A 15,457-nucleotide genomic window follows, 5' to 3' on the forward strand; every position below is an offset into this window, starting at 1 on the left:
TGATCACATCGTTGTGATTATATGGGTCGTGAAGATCTTTTTGGTACAGTTCTTCTGTGTATTCTTGCCACCTCTTCTTAATATCTTCTGCTTCTGTTAGGTCCCTACCATTTCTGTCCTTTATTGAGCCCATCTTTGCATGAAGTGTTCCCTTGGTATCTCTAATTTTCTTGAAGAGATCTCTAGTCTTTCCCATTCTATTGTTTTCCTCTATTTCTTTGCATTGATCACTGAGGAAGGCTTTCTTATCTCTCCTTGCTATTCTTTGAAACTCTGCATTCAAATCTTTCCTTTTCTCCTTTGCTTTTCACTTCCCTTCTTTACACAGCTATTTGTAAGGCCTCCTCAGACAGCAATTTTGCTTTTTTGCATTTCTTTTTCTTGGGGATGGTCTTGATTCCTGTCTCCTGTACAATGTCAGGAACCTCCATCTATAGTTCATCAGGCACTCTATCAGATCTAGTCCCTTAAATCTATTTCTCACTTCCACTTTATAATCATAAGGGATTTGATTTAGGTCATACCTGAATGGTCTAGTGGTTTTCTCCACTTTCTTCAATTTCAGTCTGAATTTGTCAATAAAGATTTCATGATCTGAGCCACAGTCAGCTCCCGGTCTTGTTTTTGTTGACTGTATAGAGCTTCTCCATCTTTGGCTGCAAAAAATATAATCAGTCTGATTTCGGTGTCGACTATCTGGTGATGTCCATCTGTAGAGTCTTCTTTTGTGTTGTTGGAAGAGGGTGTTTGCTATGACCAGTGCATTCTATTGGCAGAAGTCTATTAGCCTTTGGCCTGCTTCATTCTATACTGCAAGGCCAAATTCGCCTGTTACTCCAAGTGTTTCTTGACTTCCTACTTTTGCTTTCCAGTCCCCTATAATGAAAAGGACATCTTTTTTGGGTGTTAGTTCTAGAAGGTCTTGTAGGTCTTCATAGAACTGTTCAACTTCAGCTTCTTCAGCATTACTGGTCGGGGCATAGTCTTGGATTACCGTGATATTTGAATGGTTTGCCTTGGAAATGAACAGAGATCATTCTGTCGTTTTTGAGATTGCATCCAAGTACTGCATTTTGGACTCTTTTGTTGACTATGATGTCTACTCCACTTCTTCTAAGGGATTCCTTCCCACAGTAGTAGATATTTGGTAATCTGAGTTAAATTCATCCATTCCAGTCCATCCAGACATCCTAGAATGTCAGTGTTCACTCTTGCCATCTCCTGTTGGACCACTTCCAGTTTGCCTTGATTCATGGACCTAACATTCCAGGTTCCTATGCAAGATTGCTCTTTACAGCGTCGAACCTTGCTTCTGTCACCAGTCCCATTCCCAGCTGGGTGTTGTTTTTGCTTTGGCTCCATCCCTTCATTCTTTCTGGAGTTATTTCTCCATTGATCTCCAGTACCATATTGGGCACCTACCGACCTGGGGAGTTCATCTTTCAGTATCCTATCTTTTTGCCTTTTCATACTGTTCATGGGGTTCTCAAGGCAAGAATACTGAAGTGGTTTGCCGTTCCCTTCTCCAGTGGACCACATTCTGTCGGACCTCTCCACCATGACCGATCCGTCTTGGGTGGCCCCATACGGCATGGCTTAGTTTCATTGAGTTAGACAAGGCCGTGGTCCACGTGATCAGGTTGACTAGTTGTCTGTGATTGTAGTTTCAGCATGCCCTCTGATCCCCTCTCTCAGTGCCTACTGTCTTACTTGGTTTTCACCTACCTTGGACGGGGTTTCACTTACCTTGGACGTGGGGTCTCTCTTCACGGCTGCTCCAGTAAAGCGCAGCCGCTGCTCCTTACCTCAGACGCGGGGTAGCTCCTCTCGGCCACTGCCCCTGACCTCCGGCCCAGGGTAGCTCCTCTCGGCTAGTTATTAGAGCAATGCAAATTAAAATACTACTTCATGCCTATTAGAATGACTTAAAAAGCTGGCAGTACCAAGTGCTGACAAATATATGTGAAACTCATACACTGTTAGTGAGAATGCAAAATGACACTGCCACTTTAGACACTGGCTGGTTATTATTTTTCCAAAATAGAGTTAAACATATGCTCACAATATGACCCCAGAATTTCACCCTTAGTTGTTTAACCAAGAAAAAGGAAGGCTTGTCAATTAAAACAAAAACAGGGCCTTCGCTGGCAGTCCAGGGGTTAAGATTCTGTGCCTCAATACAGGGTGCACAGGTTCAATCCCCGGTTGGGGAACAGAAATCCCATGTGCCATATCGTGGGGCAAAAAAAAAAAGGCATTAAAAAAAATTTTTTTACACATAAATGTTCAAAGCAGCAGTATTTCTAATGGCCTTAAACTGGAAGTAACCCAAGAGTTCATCATCTGGTAAATGGATAAATGTGGATAAACAAAATCCATATACTGTAGTATTAGTCAGTGATAAAAACATGGCAGAATCTCAAGAGCACCCTGCAGAAGGTGGCCAGTCCCCAAAGACTCAGCACCACGAATCCATCTGTGTGATGTTACGGAACAGGCGGACCCATAGCCAGTGAGGCTCAGTGGGTGTGGCCTGACTGCAGAGGACCCCAGGAAAACCTGTGGGGCGGATGGAAATAGTCTGTGTTTTCCTGTGGTTTTTTTTTTTTTTTTTTTTGGCCCTGCTGCATGCCTTGTGAGAACCTAGTTATCTAGTCAAGGATCGAACCCAGGGCCCCAGCAGTGAGAGCTCAGAGTGCCAACCACTAAACTGCCAGGAAATTCCCAAAATAGTTTATATCTTAATTGTTGTGGGAGGTTATACAGCTCTATACATTTGCAAATGTATACATCCCAACTCATGGAAGTGAGTAAATTTTATTATATGCAATTGAACCTAAATAATATCGTTTAAAAAAAAAAAGATAGGAAGATACTGGTATCTTGAGACAAAAGATCTTGGATCTTGTTCTGGGACCAGGAATCAAACCTGCATCCCTGCATTGCCAGGTGGATTCTTAACCACTGGACAATGACCAGGGAAGTCCCACGATTGCCTTATTTTAGGTGAGACGTTACTTTGTTGGATGGCACTAAATGCCCACGGCACTTCTAGCCAAGGAGTCACTAAAACCATGGCTGCGTGTCGTCAAGGTCCTCGGGCTGCAGGAGAAAAGTGTAAGCAGCTGGGCAGATAATGGCAGCTCTGTGGTTGAATCAAGAGTGCAGAGAGTTGGATTCAGGAAGCCTGTCTTCAAATTTGGTCTCTGCCCCTTACTAGCTCTGCGGTCTTCAGTGTGACTTGGTCCCTCTGAGGCTGGGTTTCCTCGTCTGAGCAGCGGGTTCGCTGGACTAGATGCCCCCCACTCAGTTGTTCTTGACTCTGCAGTGAAGGGTGGTACAGTGTTAGGACTGCTGACGGGCTCTGGAGTACTTGGTAAGTGAGAAACCAAAGTTTACGTGGCTCCATTTTGTGGTGTTATAGGTTCAGCTCGTGGGTTTAGACGAAGAGAGTTCAGAGTTTATCTGCCGGAACACCTTCGACCACCCGTACCCCACCACCAAGCTCATGTGGATCCCTGACACGAAAGGCGTGTATCCAGACCTGCTGGCGACGAGCGGCGACTATCTCCGCGTGTGGAGGGTGAGCGGGCACTCGACTGGCCGCTGGTGGCAGCTGTGGACTCACAGAGTGCAGGCCAGGGCTGGCGGCCGGGTCACTGCAGCCAGGAGAAGCAGGTGGCAGCGGGTGTGGACTGAGCTTGTTGGGCTCAGCAGACGTCCTGCTCAGTTTGGCCCAGATTTCCTTGAAGTCCGGCTGCAGTCAGCCCTGGAAACTCAGGGCTAGGTGAACGTGATTTAAAGACGAGAGCCTTCTGTGGGGTGGGGACACCAGTGGCCTCTTATTCTGCTCACAGCCAGGCTATTTTTGAGTACATTGAACGAAATCCCAGGCCACTGCTTCTGTTGTAGCGTGGGAGTGGCCAGTGGGCCTCGCCTCCCATCAGCTGAGCCGTCACCGCAGCTCTCCTATAACTGGAGGTGTAGTACCCGGGCAGGCGGGTGCAGACACTGATTTGGGCAGGATGAAAAGACCTCTTGCCTTAGAAGGATTTGGGGGTGAAAATTTGGAAAACAGCTGGGCGGAGGAGAAAGCTTGGAAAGAAGTAGCATTCAAGTCATTCCTCTGGGCTGTAGTATTCTTCATGATAAAACTGTCTCCACACATCTTACATTTACTAAGGTATCATCTGAAAGAGGCTTGGAAGATTTTTTGTGAAGCTAAGACTGGCTGAGTTTGTAAAAATTATTGTTCCTTCAGGTTGGCGAAACAGAGACCAGGTTGGAATGTTTGCTGAACAATAACAAGAACTCGGATTTCTGTGCTCCTCTGACTTCCTTTGACTGGAATGAGGTGGATCCTTATCTTTTAGGTAAGGAGCCAGGGAGGGGGTATCCTGGTGTGAAGAAGCAGAGATACATGTTCTGAGCTGTCTCACTGGGCCCTGAGGTACGTGCAGCCTCCTAAAACGGGGCTGAGCGGGAAAGAGGCCAGATAAGGAATGTGGTTATTAATTCCTCCCGTGGAGTCGAGCTTCCCACATGTGCAAGTCTCATCTCTCCAGGCAGAGGCTAAGGCCCTGGGTGAGGATTGAGTACATGACGCTTGGGTTCTCCTGGTTCCCTCCCTGTACTCAAGAAGTGCTTGCTACATGTCTCCTGGGCTCAACAGATGAACAGGCACAAGGAGAGGGGCTGGCGTGGGACCTCAACCCCGGCAGACGCTGACCCACACTGGTTGTTTGCAGGCACCTCTAGCATCGACACTACATGTACCATCTGGGGGCTGGAGACCGGGCAGGTGTTGGGGCGAGTGAATCTCGTGTCTGGCCACGTGAAGACCCAGCTCATCGCCCATGACAAAGAGGTACTGATGCTGCTCTGCAGGTGCTTTCTTTGCCTTAGTGTGAGGTCAGACCGTTGTCTTCCTTTTTTGCAAGTGACGTGGAAGATCATTATTTTCCTTTTTTGCAAGTGACGTGGAAGATCATTATATAACGCTGATGTCTTCTCATCTAAATTGAGAGCAGTAGTATGTCAAAACAGTGGAAAACAGTATGTTTATATGAACATATAAACAACTTATTCTGTAGTCTGTTGTTTTTCTTTTTGTGCCAGAGATTGCTGGTTTTTAATAACAGACTCTCTTAGAGGCAAACTTGGACCTGATGTGATTAAAAAATAATCTTATAATTTTAGGGTAACACTTACCTTGAAGTATGTTTACTTTTTTGGGAGCAGGAAGGCAAGAAGAGGGGGAATTTCCTGGCAGACAAAACTAATTGATTAACTCTTCTGTAAACTTGTTTTATGAATTTCTAGTATGTTCACTTAATACTTATATGTGTAATACTATTTGGAATTGAATATGGTTAACTTTGATGGTGATGTTTCTCCTATGTGTATTGGAAGAGCTGAAGGGAGTGAGCTCTAATTGTATTTACAGAGCCTTCTTCTGAGTGGTTTTGTAAAATGGTCATAAATCTTTTAACTCCCAGAGCCACCACGTGCTGGTCCTCCACCAGGGAAATCACAGGATGTCTCCTGTGGGTAGTGTTTCCTTTTCCCTCCAACTCCTGTGCAGCGAGGAGTGTTAATGTCTGTACAGATTAAAAGGATGCGTAGACATTAGGTGAGAGCTGTGAGGTTGTCCACAGAAGTTGGTGACTAGATTATCATTCTTAGTGAGAGGTCATCCTTCAGCTTTCTGTGCTCCCAGCGCCGAGATCTGTTAAAGTCTGCTTGACTGGGTCACCATGAAACAAGGGGCAGAGAAAGAGAGCTTGACCTGCCGGGAACGCCAGGAAGGACGTCCTGGCACCCAGTGGAGCAAGTTGCTACATTTTGGTTCTGTGACACTTAGCATGTGTTCTCTGTCAGGGTCCAACCCGGAAAACTAGAGCTACTCCGCATGTTTAACCTGAGGGGATTTAATGAGGAGATGGCTCACACAGCTGCTGCTGCTGCTGCTGCTGCTAAGTCGCGTCAGTCGTGTCCGACTATGTGCGACCCCAGAGACGGCAGCCCACCAGGCTCCCCCGTCCCTGGGATTCTCCAGGCAAGAACACTGGAGTGGGTTGCCATTTCCTTCTCCAGTGCATGAAAGTGAAAAGTGAAAGTGAAGTCGCTCAGTCGTGTCCGACTCTTAGCAAACCCATGGACTGCAGCCCACCAGTCTCCTCCATCCATGGGATTTTCCAGGCAAGAGTACTGGAATGGGGTGCCAGATGATGGTAAAGATGCCAGATGATGGTAAAGATGATGGTAAAGCTGAGGAGCCACACTGGCCGCAGTGAGGGCGTCTGGGCAAGAAGAACAGCGAGTTTAACAGCCAGCAGGCCCTGAACCAACACCCTGGCCTCAAAGAAATGAACCTCAGGATGGTTGTCCGGAGAGAAACATGACACCTCCCAGCACCTTTGATTTTTCTCTGTCCGCATCTCTGTTGAAGTACAGACTTGCTCGGAGGTTCTCATTGCTGCTGGCGGGTTGGTGCAGAGGAGGGTAGCGTGTGTCTGGGAGTTGTCGCCCGCTCTTGGCTTCTGATGAAATATGTGGGTGGAACACAGAGGAAGGAGCAGTCAGAGTGGCTCTACACGCTTGGCTGTACTGCCCGTGGGCACCTTATTGCTTAGTGATGCTGCCGTGGTGTCCCTGTGCCTGGGAGTCAGAGCGCCAGCTGTGGGTGCACGTGTGGATAAACAGTGCCGGCCAGTGCCTAGGTCTGTCGGGTCTTGGAATGGCCAGCCTAGTTTCCTGCTGAACCACTCCTCGTTCCCACCGTAGAGAGGGAAGTGCAATTTCTTCATTGTCAGCCAGAGGAAGGGCAATTTATGATGTTGATTTGAAACAGATGCTTGTTAGTCAGTGTCCCCCGGAAGGTAGAACCTCAGGAAGGCTGGAGTCACAGTGTGAGGGACAGGTTCCACTCATGTCTCCCCAGAAGTCAGCTCTTACAGTCCTTGACCCCAGGAGATGGGTTTTGTTTGGCATTTTTGTTTTTTGTTGTTCAACATTTTGTTTTTCTTTTTTTCTCTCTCCGCTTGTCTGGCTCTGGCTTTGTCGGTCTCTCTTTGTCCCTTTCTTTCTCTGAAGCCCTCTGTTGCTCTCTGCCTGTTTTCTCATAGACGTTAGTGCAATACAAAGTTTGCAGCAGGTAATAAATGCATGCGAAGAGTTGACTCATTGCAAAAGACTCTGATGCTGGGAGGGATTGGGGGCAGGAGGAGAAGGGGATGACAGAGGATGAGATGGCTGGATGGCATCACTGACTCGATGGACGCGAGTCTGAGTGAACTCCAGGAGTTGGTGATGGACAGGGAGGCCTGGTGTGCTGCGATTCATGGGGTCGCAAAGAATCGGACACGACTGAGTGACTGAACTGAACTGAATAAATGCAGAAGAAAATAATTCAAAACCTAAGTTGTTATACTTATGAACACAAACCAACTAGGAGAAACAGCATTTCCTAGGAGAGCAATATTAACCCTCTTTGTAAATAAAGGAATACCCGAGCCTCCCATGATTCAGAGGGGCTCTTACCTCTTTCTTGCACATGGGTCTCAGGTCCAGGTTTCACAGCAGAACTGTGGTCAGAGGAGGGCCACTTCTGCCTCTCCAGTCGATGACCTCAGCCTTCCTGTGGTCATGGACTGCTCTGATTGTACATAGATGAAAGCCACAAGGGCCAGGAAATAAATGTCTCAAGTCTCGTAACAGAGCGGCAGGAGACAGCCACTGGTTCTGGCTTCATTGAGCCTGTCCAAGCCGACCGGATAGAATACTTGCTGAGTTATCTGTGCTCTGTTGGTCAGCAGGGTGTGTGCTGTGTTACCGCGGGAGGTGGAGGAAGAATACTTGGAAGGCAGCAAGTGAGAGGAAGCCTACCAGCTTCCACTGTAGGATGGTCGTCACTGTTTGGGAAATCGTTGGTGTTAGCACCCTCAGTTTCCAGTCCTCGCAGGCGTGGTGTGGCTTTATTTACCTCCTTCTAAGTCATGAGCAGGGGTTTAGATGAACCAGGGGACAGTAGGTTTCCCTGTGATATGAAAAGGAGGTAACTGACCTGAATCTGACAGTTGCTTCTTACTCACCAACAGGTCTACGACATTGCATTTAGCCGGGCAGGGGGTGGCAGGGACATGTTCGCCTCTGTGGGTGCTGATGGCTCGGTGCGGATGTTTGACCTCCGTCACCTAGAACACAGCACCATCATTTACGAAGACCCACAGCATCACCCACTGCTGCGCCTCTGCTGGAACAAGCAGGACCCCAACTACTTGGCCACTATGGCTATGGATGGAATGGAGGTGAGAACCCCACTTCGGGCTAACCTAGGCCCTGCCACTCCGCTCCAGCCCGGCTTAGTGGATCCAGGAGAGCGGTTCTCAGCTGATGGCAGTTTTCTCCCCAGAGGATTTTTGGATCCACCTGGAGCCGTTTTGGATTGTCCCAACTTCGGAGGGGGTGGGGGGTGCAAGAAGGGGTGGTGCTCCTAGTGTCTGGGAGTTGGAGGCCTGTGGTGCCCAGGACCACTCCCCGTAACACACAGCACAGCGTTGCCCCACCCCAATGTCAGGAGTGCCGAAACTGAGAAAACCTGACCTAGAGTAAGGGCCGTGTGTCGAGAACTTGTAATACATAGAGAGCTGGACTCAGAGCCAAGAAAAGCAGTATCTAAAAAGTCAACCAAATCATTCATGCTTCTGGTGCCGAGTAGACAAACAGGCAGTTTTCCCTCTGTCGTCTGGGCAGAGTCTTCCAGCCTTAGTGAATAGACGGGGAAATGGCCGCCGTGTAGCCTGTTGTTTCACAGAAGCAGTCAGTTGTGGGTGCACATGACGCTGTGATGAACTGTGTTTTGAGGAAGCCAGTACCTTTCAGATTCTGCTTTGGGGTTCAGGGGAGAGGGCTCTCATCTGCCCAGCTGAGCAGGCACAGAATTCTGAGTACACCTGATGGCTCATGGTGGATTATTCACATTCGTGTTACCTGCCTGTCCGCCTCCCCTGCAGCCTAGAAGCCCCATGTGGCTTGTGATACAGACTATAAATGGCCCGTGCCTTTGTTTCCTTTTTCCTCAATCTTACAGTTATTTTGGGGACCCCTCTGTCTCTAAGAGTCTGTTAAGTCTACAGATGAGCAAGTTATATGTACACTTTTTTTTTCTCCCCTGTGTAGTATCTTTTTTTTTTTTTTTTCCTGTCACCCACCGGGGTTTCTTGTTCTTTCTGCAGGTGGTGATTCTGGACGTCCGAGTTCCCTGCACGCCTGTCGCCAGGTTAAACAACCACCGAGCATGCGTCAATGGCATTGCGTGGGCCCCACACTCATCCTGCCACATCTGTACTGCAGGTAATTACTGGAGGGGGGTGATGGGAAGGATTACTGGAGGCGGGTGATGGGAAGGGAGGTGGGGGGAGGTTTTCCTCTGGTCTCCTTAGCATCATAATCCTCACTCTATCCCAAGGAAGGTTTGAGAGATTTACAGAGAGTGATGCCACTGAGAACCTCCCTACACTAGCGTAGCTGAAACAGTCTGAACTCCCAGATGATCTTGTACCCTCAGTGATATCAGAGAATCTGTATACTGTCTACATCGTATACAGTTACAGGCTTGTGTTGCCCGCTGTGTGCCCCCAGAATCCTGGCTTGCGCAGGACGTGCATCCAGGAATATGAGAAGAGGGGCAGTCTCCTTGGCTGTAACCTCCGCCCCGCTGCCCCCCGCCCCTGCACTGAGCTCTGGGTACCTTGATGGGCCCTGCAGAACCTGACTGGATCTGCAGCATGGGATGTGTAGTTCCCGTTTCACCATCTGCTAGACCCCAAGAGGACCCCTTAAAAATGTGCTGGCCGTCAGAGTTCTTTTATCATAGAAATAATGTCTGGTATTAAAAATTAAACAACACTGAAACAACGCAGAGGTGTATGAAACAGGAGGGTGAAAGTCATCGTCCCTCCTTCCTTTCCCATTTCCACCTTAGCAGTGTAGTTTGGTGGTTTGGGGCCAATTCAGCATGAATTTGGAAGCATGAAGCTTTTCTTCCTGGGGCCCTCTGCTCATGCCTGTCCATGTTGTTGAAGCGCAGCCAGAGGCCCAGGCCCACCCACTTCCTCTGAGCCTCAGGTTGTGGCCTGCCTTCTTCACTGTGGCCCTCGCTGATGCATGTATGTCCGTAGGATGGGGGAAAATCCCATTAAATTGAATCATCAGAGCGGGATCTTTAATGACTCAGGTACTTTAAGTGGCTGAAGGTGCCATGTGGGGGATCGCATCCCGGCTTTCTTCCCTGATGTCCGCCTCAGAGGAGATGAGGTGTTGGTCTGAGTCCCTCTGCCATCCCCGCTCTGCTGTGGGGAACGGGCCCTGAGATGCAGAGGTGGAGGGCTCTGCCATTCACTGGTGCGGAGCTCTGTGGCGCAGGGCACCTGCCTTAACATTTCCTCATCATTGAAACCTCCCTCCATGGGGTTTGGGTGAGTGAGTCTTTGTAAAGTGTGCCCCCGCCCTGATGCAGGGCTCATGACCCTCACTGCCTGAGTGGTGACTTGCCTGCTGGCTCTCTGTGCCCCCAGCGGATGACCATCAGGCCCTCATCTGGGACATCCAGCAGATGCCCCGGGCCATCGAGGACCCGATCCTGGCCTACACAGCCGAGGGGGAGATCAACAACGTGCAGTGGGCATCGACCCAGCCTGACTGGATTGCCATCTGCTACAACAACTGCCTGGAGATACTCAGAGTGTAGTGTCAGTGGCGTCGTGCCCACACGGCAGGGGCTCGTGTGTCTCCCGCCTCTGCCCCACCCCCAGAGTAAGAAGACGCGCGTTTCCGGTGGCCAGTACGTCTGTCATCGCTTTGCACCCGCTGTTAGCAGAAACTGCTCCAAAGTCCCCGGCCAGCCGCCCACCGCTCGCTGTGCCGGACTCAGCGCAGCGTGGCGCCTCCTCAGCCCAGGGCTGAGTGTTTCGATTTCTCTCTCCTTTCCTCATCTCCTTTGGTTCTGCTATTAAAAATTTCTGTATATCTGTTTGTCAGCCGTCATGTTAATGAGCTCTGTGGGCAGCGGCTGTGTCTGTATTCATCTGTCGCAGATGTCTCTGTCTGCCCAAGACAGCAGTCTGGGTCCTTGTCCATGTGAGCACTTCCTGGGAACAAACACCAGTTTGAAACTGTCTTTCTTCATGTTACCCGTGTCTCTTAACAAATTTCAACTTTGTATATTTTTTAATCTATCGGGCTAATTTTTTAACGAAAAGAATTTTACTCCCTGGCCTCTTCCTTGGTTTTATCGCCCTCCCTGTTGACACCTTCCTCTCTTCCCTCCCTGCCTGGATCTGGCCTCAGGCCCCTGACCCTCCGAGCAGTTTGCCTTCTTGAATCACTGCCTGGGCGGAACATACCTGACTGGGAGTCCCAAACCTCCTCGGTGCTCTGAAGTCGGCCACCTCACACCTTTCCTTGGCCTGGCTCTTGTCGAGGGCATTCTGAGCTCCTGAATAGACATGTGACCCCTGCTCTTACTCCCTCAAGTACATACGCCTGTCCAGCCCCCCAGGACCTACTGAGCTAGCCAGGCTAATGGGGGTGCCCGACTCCCAGGGGACGGTGGCAGGAAGGCTGAGCTTAGAGAATGTTTCCGGTCCACAGTTTAAGAGTCTTGTTTTTCTCTCCAAATATAAGCCCCCAGCCATCCTCTTTCATGTCTTGAACGATAGGCAGGCGTGATGCATCAGCTGAACTTCAGTATCTCTGTTTAGTTCACTGTGACTGGTGGTACGTTGGCCACTCTTCCGCTAGAGAGGAGAGAAAGCCCTCCTTGGCAGGTGCCCAGTCTGAGTGTCCATCCCAAACAAGATCTCCTCTAGGCTGTGGGAGACAGTCAGCTCTTGCAGAGGATGGATTCAGGCTGGGGTCATCCCAGGCCATCAGTTAACCAGAGAGCAAGAGAAGCTTCAGAGACCCAGGGCCAGCCAGTTCAGAGCCCCGCAAACCCATCAGTCGCCCCGCCCCAAGTTTCAGTTCTGAGCAGTATTGGACATGGAGGCGGTGGGTGTCCTTTTCCGTTAGATGAATGAGTTCCAGGGAGGGGTCTTGTGTGTGACTCTGGTGGTAGGCGAGTCCTTGGGCGGGCAGAGTTTGGGACACGCCCAGAGTCGGGGGGGAGTCTGGTTTGCCACGCTCTGCCAAGTGCCCGAAGGTTTCTGAGACCCTCTGAGTTGAGCAGCTGGGAGTAGAGAGTAGCAGGCCTTGGCGCGGAAGTTCTTGTCCACAGGGGCTCTCACCTGCTCTTGAGAAACAAAGCAGCTAGCTTTGTGTTTCTGGGCCCTTAAAGTCTCTTGGTTGAGTCTCCCTTTTCAGAAGCAGATGGATTGGTATCCCCAAAGTCATAGCTCTTTGCTTTCATACATGGGGGCTTATCCCAAAGAAAAAGCCTCTTTTTCCTTTTCAGTCAGGGTATTTCCCCTTCTACCTTCATTCTTGCTTCTGATTTGGGGGCTCTCCAACTGGCTGTCCACTTGGCCAATCCTGCGTTTACCGCCAGCTTTGCCCTGCGTCATTTTTGGACATGTGACACGAACCAGTTCTTGGTCAGAACCCTCCTTTGCTTGTTATTGTGACTGATGGTTCCAGGGTCCTTCCCTCAAGGATAGCAAGGCTAAGTTGAATGTTGCTGGCTCTGGGAGGCCATCAGTTCCTTCCTGTGGAAAGGGTCTTGAAATGGAGTCTAGTGGGAGAGGTCGTTCTGGGGACAGGGCTTAACTCAGTGAGCTCTGAGTTAAGATCCCTTCCCTGATCTGCACTTTTGTGGTCTGAATGGTGAGGACATTTGTCACCTGGAACTTGAAAGCAACCTGGAGAGAAAAGTTAGTTACTAGGAATGAGGATATTTTGGACAATGTTGCTATTTACCTTGGAAACCAACAACTTTTGATTTTTTTTTTTTTCCTTTGCCCTGTGGACTCCCAGCCCTGTCACCCACCTTAAGCCCTGAGGTGTGGTCCTCTTCCTCCCAACATCCCACCTGGGCCCAGGTGAGACTCCGCAGCTCACCTGGGGGGAGAGAGATGCACACACGCGGGCATGCATGCACGCACACACACACGCAGTAGCTGGGATGCTAGAATTTTGAGGGTTCCCTCTCCCTCCCTTCATGCCCTGAACCAGATGGCCTCAGGGCTGAGGAGGGGATTTCTGTAGTCTCAGGATTTAGAAAGCCTCTTAGTCAGCCACGCTTCTGGAAGCAGAGATCTGCTGTAGTTTCAAAAGCAAGTGTTGGTTTAATTTGTTTAGGTTCTCAGATTGCCAGCTGGAGAGAAGAGGTGGGAGGCGCTGCCTCTGTCCTTGAAGGTGAGAAGCGCCCTGGGAAGGCTGCGCTGGCGCCTCTCGGCTCTGGCCCTCCCGGCTGTCGCCCTTTGACGTGGCCTTGGACCCCTGAGCCACAGCCACCTTTGTTTTCCTTGTCCTCCCTGCGGGGAGGCAGGTGCTGAATGTGTCAGGCTTCAGGCTCCCCGTCAGAGAGCTGGCAAAAGTCCTTCGGAAGCGTGAGTGTTTACACCCAGGAGAGTCGGAAGCGTTTCTTTCCAGGAAGGAACTAGGCGCACGATGAGGAGTTGAAGAAAGAAGATGTTTGATGATCAGGGGAGCATCTCTTATCAGAACCAGGATCGACTCTCAGAGTACTGGTTGAGATTTGAGAAGAAACAGAAAAAAAACTGAGACTCCCAACAAGTTTTTGATGACAGGTGTGGCTGAAATTTTAGGAGGAGATTGAGGATGGGGGAGGAAATCAGTGATGAAGAAGAAAATATTCGAGGGTGGTACAGGTCAGAGGTGAGGAAGCAGGCAGGCTGTCATGTGGCCGTGGGGTGAGGCTGTTCTCGGGCTGTGTCAACCTTCCAGGACCATTCAGCAGTGTCTGTGATGCTGGGGACAGGGTGACAGAGGGACCCCTTCCTGTTGCATTTCAACCCTGCTGTTGTTTGGTGGCAGAAATCTGCAGGAGTTGAGAGCCCCTCAGTCCTTCCAGACCATGCCTCTTCTTGGTCGTAGGTTTGTAGACAGCAGAAGCAGAGGTTGCAAGGTCATACTGACTCCCCACCCCGCTGTTCTCTTTCTCTTCCTCTTACCTCCCCACCCCTTGCCCCTGTAGAGCTCTCTTCCTGCTGCAGCCTGGGCCTTGAATTCCCAGCCTGCGACATACGTAGGGGCTGCACAGTCTGCCAGCTATGGGAGGCCCGCCTAGTATCTTCCCTCCACTGTTGCCAGCTCCTTTGACTGCCCGGCTTAGGGGAAGGGAGACCATTAAAGCAGAAGCCCCAGAGCGGACTCTGCCCTTTCCTGTCTGCGCTCCGGGATAAGCAAGGAAGGTTATGCTAGTCACTTCAGTTGGGTTTTCCCTGGGAGGAGAGCTGAGCTGAGCAGTCAACTGTGACCCCTGGGCCAGGCTCTCCAAGAAGGGTTGTCCCTGCACTGGCTGGGCCAGCTACTCAGTGTTGCATAGCCCCGCCCTCTTTTCCCACCATGTCATTGCTGCTAATGGTCAAGGTCAAATATATGGCCACATGGAATGGGCCAGGTCCTCTCAGGCTCATTTGTGGATGTGATTTTTTTTTTTAAAGAATGGAAACATGCAGGTGCCTTCCCGAGAGGCTTGGACTGGTGTCTCCAACCAGAAACAGATAAGCTAATCAGAGTATGAACTCAAGAGGAGGGATGTCAGCAGTCTGTGTAACAGCTGGAAAACGTCCACGTACTGGCCTTTAGGACAACCCAGGGGATCAGAACTCGGGATCCCTGCTCTTTAAAAGAACGTTCTCACCTTGGGTTGATAATGCAGTGTGTTATGAAACTTGTGGAGCTAAAGCTTGGACTTGCTGGAGTCGAAGATGGATCATTTGATGTGGTTCCTGTGTATGTGATGACCCCTGTCAGTGACCTTCCAGCCTTCCTCCCCGAGCGTGAATTTGTAGCATGGTTGTACAAATCTCTCTGTAGAAAATGGAGGTTTCTTGTTCTTTGAAGTGTTAAGCTCTAGCCAATCAGTTTCTGTCCCCTTTAGCCTAGTGTGTCTGAACTTAATTTCTCGCTATGTATTTAAACTTTTCCTCTGTATCATAGGTTTTGTGGCATCCCACGGTCAGGTGGAGAGGAAGCTGCCCCTTACAGAACTGTACTGTAACCATTTTTTAAAGAAACATTATTTTCACAGGACTGATTATACACAGGGCTTGTAAAAAAATTTTTAACACTGTGCTGTGAAACCACGCTGGTAAATCTCCATTGAAGGCTACTTCAAAGGCACCTGAAAGTGGAGTGTTATATCTATGACTTTATTTCTTGCTTCCTAAGTATATTAAACCTAATTTTCACCCTTTCATTCTGTTTCAGCCTCCTGTATAAGAAGTACCGTATTTTCTGCCCATCTTACTTTGTAATAAAACTTGAACATGTA

General features: G+C 49.6%; 1 protein-coding gene across 1 annotated transcript in view; it reads left to right on the forward strand.

The window, feature by feature from the left end:
* The window catches only part of DCAF7 (DDB1 and CUL4 associated factor 7), a 30,767-nt gene extending 15,310 nt beyond the window's left edge, over positions 1 to 15,457 (forward strand). The window contains exons 2-7 of the mRNA XM_004013017.5: positions 3,425 to 3,583; positions 4,262 to 4,373; positions 4,749 to 4,867; positions 8,100 to 8,309; positions 9,237 to 9,354; positions 10,578 to 15,457. Of these exons, the coding sequence (XP_004013066.1) occupies positions 3,425 to 3,583; positions 4,262 to 4,373; positions 4,749 to 4,867; positions 8,100 to 8,309; positions 9,237 to 9,354; positions 10,578 to 10,750 (891 nt within the window). The 3' untranslated portion in view covers positions 10,751 to 15,457. The remainder of the gene's footprint in view (positions 1 to 3,424; positions 3,584 to 4,261; positions 4,374 to 4,748; positions 4,868 to 8,099; positions 8,310 to 9,236; positions 9,355 to 10,577) is intronic.

The sequence above is a fragment of the Ovis aries genome, chromosome 11 (assembly GCF_016772045.2).
Source record: "Ovis aries strain OAR_USU_Benz2616 breed Rambouillet chromosome 11, ARS-UI_Ramb_v3.0, whole genome shotgun sequence".
Classification (NCBI taxonomy): domain Eukaryota; kingdom Metazoa; phylum Chordata; class Mammalia; order Artiodactyla; family Bovidae; genus Ovis; species Ovis aries.